At 37.5% G+C, this 9,903-nt stretch overlaps 1 protein-coding gene across 1 annotated transcript in view; it reads right to left on the minus strand.

Moving 5' to 3' along the window:
- The window catches only part of LOC104411696 (roundabout homolog 2), a gene marked incomplete at both ends in the record, with an annotated part of 45,376 nt that overhangs the window by 8,107 nt on the left and 27,366 nt on the right, over positions 1–9,903 (minus strand). Inside the window, 3 exons of the mRNA XM_010022183.1 lie at positions 3,040–3,206; positions 4,929–5,094; positions 5,758–5,839. Of these exons, the coding sequence (XP_010020485.1) occupies positions 3,040–3,206; positions 4,929–5,094; positions 5,758–5,839 (415 nt within the window). The remainder of the gene's footprint in view (positions 1–3,039; positions 3,207–4,928; positions 5,095–5,757; positions 5,840–9,903) is intronic.

The raw sequence follows: 9,903 nt of genomic DNA on the forward strand, positions 1-9,903 counted from the left end.
CATCTGTGAATTCTGCTTGGTTTTCTCCTGGGATCCACCAGCCAAAGACACTTTCCCTTTTTTTGGATCAACATCATGTCCTTGTAAAAAGAATATATACATACAAGGTTTTCATCCCCCTCTGATGGTCTTAGATATGGGAGTATGTAGCATGTGATATCTTTTTATCTTCTAAATATTATGAAGAAGAAATGATAGTGCCCTTACAAATGAAACATTTAAATATAACTGAGTTTGAATCACATGCCTCCAGATTTTGAAAGACAGTAGGTTTTAATCATCAATATTTCAGCTTCATAAGTCTGGATTGTTATGGGTTCTGAGCCACCAATAAACAATATTGCAACAGGTTTCTACTAATATTCAAATGAAAATGGCTCCATGGATCTCCAAAGGGAATATAATCCAAATACGGATGTCAGTGAAGGGGTTTGTCTAGCAAATTATCCCTATCCAAAGAAACCAATAAACAGAGAGCTATGATAAAACAAATCTGTAAGACAGCAACTCAAGAGTGGTTTACAGGATGATAATTTACGCTGCTGTCCACAAAAAGCAATGATCCCTGGTACAAAAGACCTACAGCTAGCCATGGCTACATTTCAGGTTAAGTTATCCTGTGGTATACAACCAGCAAAGTACCTGTATTCCCTCAGAAGACATTTCAACATATGTATCAAGTACATTTCATCATTTTAGTGGGATGTATGCCCAGAAGTAACACAATAACATGGGCTAATATCAGTAAGAAGTAAGTATCCTGTTTTCCAGTATGTACACTTGGAAACTTATGCATATAGGATGCTCACAGTGTAATATCTTGTAATGTCATTTTCACATCACTAGGAGACTGCTGATAGAAAAGCAGTAGATCTATCTATAAGAATATCATCAAGTACTGGAATAATAAAATCATGACTCAAGCAAAACTGGCACAAGAAGCTATATTCTGATTACAGTTCAGAGATCTCTAAAATTAAATTTGCTATGTATTTCCTCTAACCTGTCTTTTAACAGCTTCCAGTGAAGTTACTATCAGTTGCTAGCAATTTAAATTCCAGAGATAGGATTATATATAGTTTCTTTAAAGCGTTTTTTAACATATGGTTTGATCTGTTAATAATCCAAACAAGAAATCAGCTCCTTTCTTAGAGTAATTACCCATTTCTCTGCCCTTATTTGATCTAAGTCATATAAGGCAGGCCTTTTGAAAGTGCCCAACTGTCCATTTGAGGTCCAGTGGTGAAAACAGGCATAAAATCCTATTATTTGTCTTTTCTATACTTAATACCAGGAAATTACATGCTCAGCTATTAAAGCTACTACACACACCTGTTGCAAACTAATATTATATAGCACTGCTATAGCTGCTTTTTTGTTCCTCCATGGCCACTGTGAATAGACATTTTACCGTGTGTCAGCTTCTTCCGTGAGCCTGAATTGAATTCAGGCATAATTAGAAATCACATCAAAACATTATGTTAATTTTCAATTGATTTTATGATTTAATTCTATTAAACTGCAGGCTTGCAAAGAAGCTATAAATCCTGTACATGTCTCAGTGTGCTTGACTACTAAGCAGCTTCTGGAAATGGAAGCTGCAACACATGCTGTAGCTAATTAAAAGACATGTTTTTACTGAAATCAAATTGCTTGTCAGTATGTCAGATAAAAAGTCTATACTTGACACTCAAATGCCAAACAAAGTTGTTTTTTTTAACTAGGTGATAAGTTACGCAGACTAAAAGGCTGGTGCAATAAAAAGCATGAGTCACCCTATAATAATGGGTGAGGAGGAAAGTGAAGAAAACTTGTGATACTCCATGGTTAGTGAAGCCATGAAATCCCTGCCCAACTCACTCCTTCAGCTTTTCAGAAAGCAGCTCTGTTTCTCCTTTTACAGCAATGATAACTGTTTGGAGGGGGTAATTATCAAGGTCAGATTTATTCAGGAACAGACTGGTATGAGGGGCTGGATGTGATGCTTATGTGATAAAGAAATACCACCCTACTCTTGTTTCTCTCTATCCACCTAGGAACAACAAAGGACCCAAACCAGTAACGCATGCTGGAAGCTGACACAGGACGCACTCTTCAGGCACGCTTTTCTAACGTCCATAAAGAGAGACAGAAGATGTCATTCTAAATTAACTGTGAGAGGGGCTATTAAAAGAATAAAAAAATAGGATTAAAAAAAAATCATTAATTCCTGTATTCCGACCTGTTTAACACAGAACTACACTTGTACGAAGTATTCAAGCCAAAAAATCCATGCTGTGAAGAGAAATTTGTTAGTGCCAGTAAGACACAGATTAGAGCTTGATGTAATGGTGAACAGAATTCAAAAGTTAATTCAATAGCAGTGGAGATCACACCTATCAATTATATCACTTCACCTCAGCCTTCCCTCGTTCTTTATGCAATGGATTAACATCAAGAATTCAGAAATCCAGGTAAGTAAGTAGAAGACCCATACTTTTCTCAGAATAACTTCAAAATATTCTTAGCATGCAGATGCCTTAATTGACATTAATTGTCTGCCTAGATTTTGGACCAGATTAATCAACACACTGCAGATATTTTTTGCAGGTCTTCTGATTAAAACTAATGCAAATCACGGTGTCTGTCTATCATAAGCACTTGTTATTATAGAATATCCCTATTAGAATAATGGAGAAGAAGTAAGGACAAAAAGATGAAACATTCTGAGGAGAGCATGGCATTCTGAGCACTTTTCAGAAAAGCTTGGATAACTCACGTTACTTTCAACAGAAACCAGGCATCAAGGAGCTCACCAGGCCTAAATGAACTGCAAACCAAAATGTCTGCAGTTTACAAAGGACTAAAGAGCTAAGCTATTGCTCCTAAGCTCCATATTGATACAGCAAACATTGACCTATTTTTTTATCTTTATTGGTTAATTCATGATTCCTTCAGTCAGGACGCTAAAGCCAAATGGCCAGACTGACTTATAGGTCAACTCTCAGTTCATTCTCTCTATTTTAGCTCAAGCACGTAAACCTTAATAATTACTATTACCTTGTGTTCGGACAGGATCTGACATAGGGCTGGGATCACTCAGGCCTTGTGAATTGATAGCTCTCACCATAAATAGGTAGATTGTATTGGGGCGCAGTCCCCTCACAGTGTAGAGAGTGGTCTTCACATGGTTAGCCACTGTTTGCCAACTATTGCTCACAGATTGACTGCAATGACAAGAGGGTTAAAGATTACTGACTAATGCAAGAGAAAAATAAAGTGAAAACACCTACTTCTGTAACCCCACGTCAAGTCTAAGTACAGGAAAAAGTTGTAAAAGCAGGGTAAAAATCAAAGTATTTGTTTTGGTTAACTCATCAAGATGGGATTTAAAAAAACCCACATAGCTGTCGAAAGTGTTTCTCCTTTCAATAGAAGCAAAAGCTTTTGCTATTTCTCTAACATAAACACCTGCAAAGGGAAGTTTGGAAAGCTGTAAAGTAAATTTGATTTCTAAATAGGCCACTCTTGAACATAAACCTTAAAAAAGAAAATCCCGTTAAAAGAATAATTTTCTATACTGCTAAGTAAATTATGTCAATAAATTGTCATTGGAAGAAAAGTAGACTCCTTGAACTAAATTCATACTCAAAGTTACAAAAAACCTGCTGGAAATCTGCTTGTAAATGGAGGAAAGCATATGATTTTTTTTTCCTGTCACTACATTTTCCATTGGACATTATTATTAGACTACAATCCACTGCATGAAGAAACTTTAATTTGTGATTGTTAAAAATAGCTTTTCATGCAAATGCCTGGCTTTTGTTAAAGTTCTTGACGGGATGCCATTAGAGCAAATCTAGGGTGAAATACCACAGAAGTTTAAAGAGAAAGTTTTATCTTGCTGTGCTTTGTTGTATAGCATCGATAAAACAAAATTATCTTCAGATACATTAAAAGGAAGAAGAAAATTAAAAGCTACAAGTTTCATATTGTTTCAATTGTTTCCTTCATGCAATATACAATGGGTAAGTTCCCGACCAAAATCAACAGTCTGCACATGCAGTAGTGTTCTTTGTGTATTAACATAGCAGGATGAAGTATTATCACTCCAGCTTCTTACATTTGCGTGCATATGATTTTGACAAATTCCTGCATTCATTTTAATTAAAAGATGAATTAAATCATTTGTCATTTGTTGAACATCTTGATTAATGGAAACATTTAGGAATGTGCACATTTTTAAGCTGAAGCATATACTATTGATACACGTGAGAGGTATGGGCTATGCCTAAACAAACTTGCTGAGTCGGAGCCCAGGAGTTCTTTCATAGCACGTAGCAATTGCTGCTGTGTGGAAGGGAGCAGCTGGAGTTAGGCTCATGCTGACGGATGAAATCCTAAATTATCAACACAAAACTTTTAGCTGAAAAAGCTAAATGTATCTAAACCAGTAAAAAATAGAAACAGAAAATGCTTTCACTCTTTAATAGGTGGTGCTTTAACAAGAACAGGAATTAAAGGATGCAGAGAGGCTTCAGGATCATCCATGTATTTTCAGGTTATTTGTACTATGGTAGTCAAGATAACACTGGCCCAAATTATTTGACCTGCAGCATTCCCACAGGAAACTCACTGATCATCATCACTACTAAGGGAAAAGTAACAAATAATGACTGTGTTGTCCTGTTGATATTTTCACTGACTTGAAGAAATAGTTAGATGCTTCTCTCATTAATCACTTAGAAAAAATAATAAATTAAAAAAAACCCAAAACCCCACATTAAAAAATAAGAATCAGTGCCTGCCATAGGAGTTGGGTCTTTTAATAAGCTTTTAATGCTCTGTGTAGAGTCCAAAAGAACACCATAATAGCAAGAGAACAACTGGTACCAGGGTTTAAACAAGATTAGAAAGGAAAGAGAGAAAAAGCAGAGTAATTCACATACCTGAAAGCCTCAATGATATATGCACTAGCTGGTAGGCTTCCAGGAGTCCCTGGCTGCCAGGACAGGGTGACACTGTTCTTTGTGACATCAGTGACCTGAGGTTTGGATGGTGGCCCAGGGAGGTCATTTATATCATAATTTTTACTGACTGTTGCTCCACCGGATTCTGCGAGGGGCAAATACAAACCAGTTACTTTTTATCCTTGATTGTATAAATCTGGTCGAAGAAGAAGAAGATTAAAAGGAAAAACATGCCAAACATCTGGAAAATCAGCATAACCAATGCTCTTAGTCTGCACAGAACTAAGTCCCCACTAAGTTGCATACTGTGTATATCTTTGGATGAAGAGCTATCATTCTTTAGGGACATACTGCAAAACAAAAAAGATGATACAAATATACTTTATAAAAAAGGACAACAAAAGCCCAGCTTAGCTGAAGTGTACAAAGAACTCCAAAACCTCAGTTACTAAAAGCCTGAGAAAGTTCCCATATGCAGATCAACTCAGAGAGCTGGACTTTGGCAGGCCTTTGTACAGACGTAACAGTTTTCTTGCCTGAGCCAATTACTGGAGGAATCCTCAGTTTATTAACACTCCTGTTGAGAAGAGTTATAGCATATCATTGTTCACTGGATACAAATACGAATTGTTGCAGTGTTAATGGGCATTTAAAGGCAATGAAATTAGTGAAGGAACCAGCCTTCCCACCCAAAACTTCTCCATCTCAACCCCAGAATTTCTAGAAAAGATCACTGGCTTCAGACTGCTCTAACAGACCTTACTCTTCATTTTGTGCCAACTGAAAAAAGCCCCTGGACATCGCTTACCTGTCACCTCCAGCACAGCACTCCAAGAAGTCTCCCCACTGGAACTCGTCGCAACACAAGTGTAAGTCCCAGTATCGGACAACTAGACATTAAAAGGAGGCAAGGGCAGTTTTAACAACCTTTTAGAATCAATCAAATGACTGAGTTAACTCTAGTTTTCTTTTTCTAAGTGTCTCTTAGTAAGAAGGACTTACCCTACATTGTACACCAGACTAGAGGGCACTGGACATTTCAAGCAATCATTTAATGGTGCCTCACTTTTAGGGGACTATAATAAGATTAGTTGCTTCTAGTATTTTTCTAATTCTAATTTTCAACTTGTTAATGGTACCAGTACAGCATGTAAATGCTACAGGATGGATGTTTTAGACAGTGTCATTCTTTGTACTGGTTACAACAAATGCAGGTGAAATCAGGTAACAATATAAAAACACTTCTTAGAGGATAAAATCTCACCGTTCATTATCCCCTGACCCAGGGATACAGTTTCCAGTGCCAGGAAGGCTGTCATATCATCTTAGATTCTTATGACAAATGAAGTCACTTTTATACAGGCCACCACACATACAAATACAGTTGCTGAGACTCCTCAGTGGTTCTCTCTACACAGACAGTCCTCCAAGCAGTTTTCTAATGGCAAAATTAAATTAGATCCTACACCATGCTTACCTTTCTTCTGTTTCACATGGGATCTTATTTCAGGCTTGTGGGACACTTTGGTAGCAAAAATATAATGCATTTGTGCAAAACTACTAAGATTCCCTTGTCAGTTCATATATACAGTTGCCGAGACTCCTCAGTGGTTCTCTCTACAGTCCTCCAAGCAGTTTTCAAATGGCAAAATTAAATTAGATCCTACACCATGCTTACCTTTCTTCTGTTTCACATGGGATCTTATTTCAGGCTTGTGGGACACTTTGGTAGCAAAAATATAATGCATTTGTGCAAAACTACTAAGATTCCCTTGTCAGTTCATATATTTCAGATTTATTTGGGAAAACCAGTCTGAATTATATTGTCAATATTAATCTCAATGCTGTGTGAATTTTTCTACTGGAAAACGTGCCAAGTGTCTTACTATTCCTTACTTAAATTTAAAGTAAAGATTTCTGAGACAGGAACTAGTGAAGACTACAGAGATGGATGGAAAACAGTAACTACACAAAGCACAAAATATACAAAGGAACCCTCCCAGCACTATGTATAAAGCATGGTAATCTGGAGATGGAAGCAGAAGAGGAAGAGTGCTGACTCCAGTGATAAAGGAGAAGAATTATATTCACCATCAGACTACTTGATGGAAATAGGACTGCATCCAAGAAGCTTCATTGGACTTTAAGGAATTGTAATTGGTTTTCTGCTAAATGCAGATTGGCAGTATAGCATATGTGCTTATACCTCACTCTTCAAGAAGAATGCCAAGGCAAATAAGTGAGATGCTCTTTAGATTACTCGTTGATATGTAATTTAATTGATTTTTAACTTTGTCATGTTTGAATTTTGTTGGTATTTTCTTCAGATACACTGGGACTGCTGTGTACCATTCTTAGGAGCAGGAAGCAACTGATTAATGCCAGTTCAATTGTCCGAATGAGCATAAATTGCATTTTAGGAGATGTTTTTTCCATGAAATTAAACCCTTCTGACAATGGCTCAAAGACTCAAAATATAGAGGTACTGTTAATGAAATAAGAAAGGCTCTTGAAAGGAGACAGATTTTTCCAGAGGAGAGAGCCTTATAGCATTCTGAAGTAGTGTTTTATTTTACTTCTTCTGAGCTTTTATTAAATATATAGTTCTTCATTACACGATAATGGAGAATATTTCTGAAGGCTATGGTTCTCAACTTCATTTGTGTACAAGGGTGACAGATGGTGTATGGCATACTCAATGGAGTATGGGGTATACACAACTGAGTAACTTGCAGGAGGCAAACTCAACATAGAAAACAAGCTGGAGAGATGCTGCTTCCTGCAAGTTATGGTAAATTATCTAACTTCCAGACTGTGGATGGATTAGATACAGACATAGCATACTGGTAATTCAATTATTTCTACTTTTTTTTTACTATGGAAAAAACAACACGGGAGGTGAATGGAAAATCTTTGCTATTCAGTAAAATAAATAGTTTTCTTCCTTAGTCAATGCTGGTGCCTAAATCTGGTGTGGTACAGCTCTATGGAGCAGAATGGAGTTTCTGTCAGTGTTGGCCTGTCTGAAAGAGCGCTGAGTGAGCGGCGTATGTGAGTTTTCAGTTCTCTTCCTCAGAGCAGCTGGGAAGATTGGCTCATCAGAAAAATGTCTAGGTTCATGTTTAGGACTGCGGCCCACGGTTCACTGCTACTGCTGCAGACTCCTGAATAACTTGATTTACACAGAGGGAGTTACACAGCAGAAGAGGAAGGTCTCAAAGGCTTAAATAGCAGTAGCTTGTCTTTCTTCATCTGGAAATGTTTTATGATTGCAGTAGTGATTATTACCTGTGAGGGGAGGAGAAGGCTGAGGACATCTGGGTGATAAATATGAATTTGTTTTGAACTTGGGTATGTATGTAAGTGTACTTGAACATATTTCACAGCCGTTTTTTACTTAGGAAGCATTGCTAGTCCTCACTCAGGTACATCTGAGAGAAAAACATTTCAGATTTAAATCTATATTTAATTCATAAAAATCCCCAAAAAACAGAAGCAATCTGGTTTTGATGGTTGTGTGTGCTTTTTGTTCTTAAGTCTGAGCCAAATAGTGCACATTACTGCAATCGAGGGCTTTATAAAAAATGTCTTTCTGAGCCTTTAAGGAAAATTGGTTACTAGCGAATGAGTCACTTAAGGATCAATAAAAGCCTCACGTCTTTCAAAACCACGCTCACTGCTAATACTGTTTTCTTCTCCCCCTGCAAGCATTTTTCTCCCCCTTTCGTTTACAGACCTTGTGCCTCTAACAGCGAGATTAATGCACTGGCACGATTCAGAACCAATTTCATTGTTTGCATAGCTGCATGCAGACAGGTATCCCAGGAGCTTCTGCCTCATGGACACTCCACAGAAGCCCATCATCGATGCCTCAAAGTTTGTTTGAAATCACTAAGCTTCCACCTTTAATTGCTGCTTTCTAACACTACTGGGGAATCTTGACTATTCAAGCGCACTCTTCAATCCAGCTCTACAGGAAAAATGCATTAACCTTCATGGCCTAAACCTGCCTTCAGCCCAGGGAGGAAGGATAAATTGTTTACTCAAAGAAAGCCAGCATAAATTTTTTAATAAATTCCATTTTGTTCCAAGGAAGTTAGCAATTCATCCACAATCACTGACGAGATGATGGTATCTGAAACCGGACCTGCTCTGTATGTCTTGTCCTCAGCAGCTACACTTACTGACAGGTTTTTGGATGGCAAAGCTACGCGAGAAATTTCTGCTGATGAAATTAAATGGTTACTGAAATTACCTTTAAGTTCTTGACAAATAATCACATTTAACTTACTATTTCTCCAGACACATGCTTGTCCACATACACACAAACATATATGCATTTTTCTCTTTGAACAGGGGAAAAACTAAAAGCCCAGACAAAGATTAGTGTTGCAATGTTTAGGAACAAAATCTGACATTATGCTACTTGGAACATTATCAGATTTCTTTGTACTTTTAAGCTATTGTATTATCTCAGATGTCAAAATGTAAATATTATGATAGGCATTCCATTTTGAATAGAAACCCCTCTGCATATGACTGTATGTATGTTACAGTATTAGCTGTAATTGTCTTCTCCCATCTGCAGCCTGATGGAACATCTCCAGCAAGCGTAACATTGGAATAAATCAGCCAGCTCAAGACTGCCAAGACTCATTGATGGAGAAAGTGCACAGCCAAACCCTGATGAACTCCAGAATCACTTGCTAGCACAATAGCTCCTTAGAAAATTATAATCGGGTGCTGAAAATGAACTGCTCTAAGTTTTAAGAGAGAACAGGCCAGTGGCTTCACAGTAGAACAGACCGAAAAGATGAGGAAGGCCTGTCCTTTTACATGTCTCTCCATTCCCAACTCCCGTGTTTTACTACAACTTCAGTAAGATTTTAAATGTAATTAGGGAATTTAAAAGAAATATCTGATGCTAGTTGGGCTCTTCTTCCCTGCTTCCCTA

Source organism: Nestor notabilis, unplaced genomic scaffold (genome assembly GCF_000696875.1).
Source record: "Nestor notabilis isolate BGI_N333 unplaced genomic scaffold, ASM69687v1 scaffold3179, whole genome shotgun sequence".
Taxonomy (NCBI): Eukaryota; Metazoa; Chordata; class Aves; order Psittaciformes; family Psittacidae; genus Nestor; species Nestor notabilis.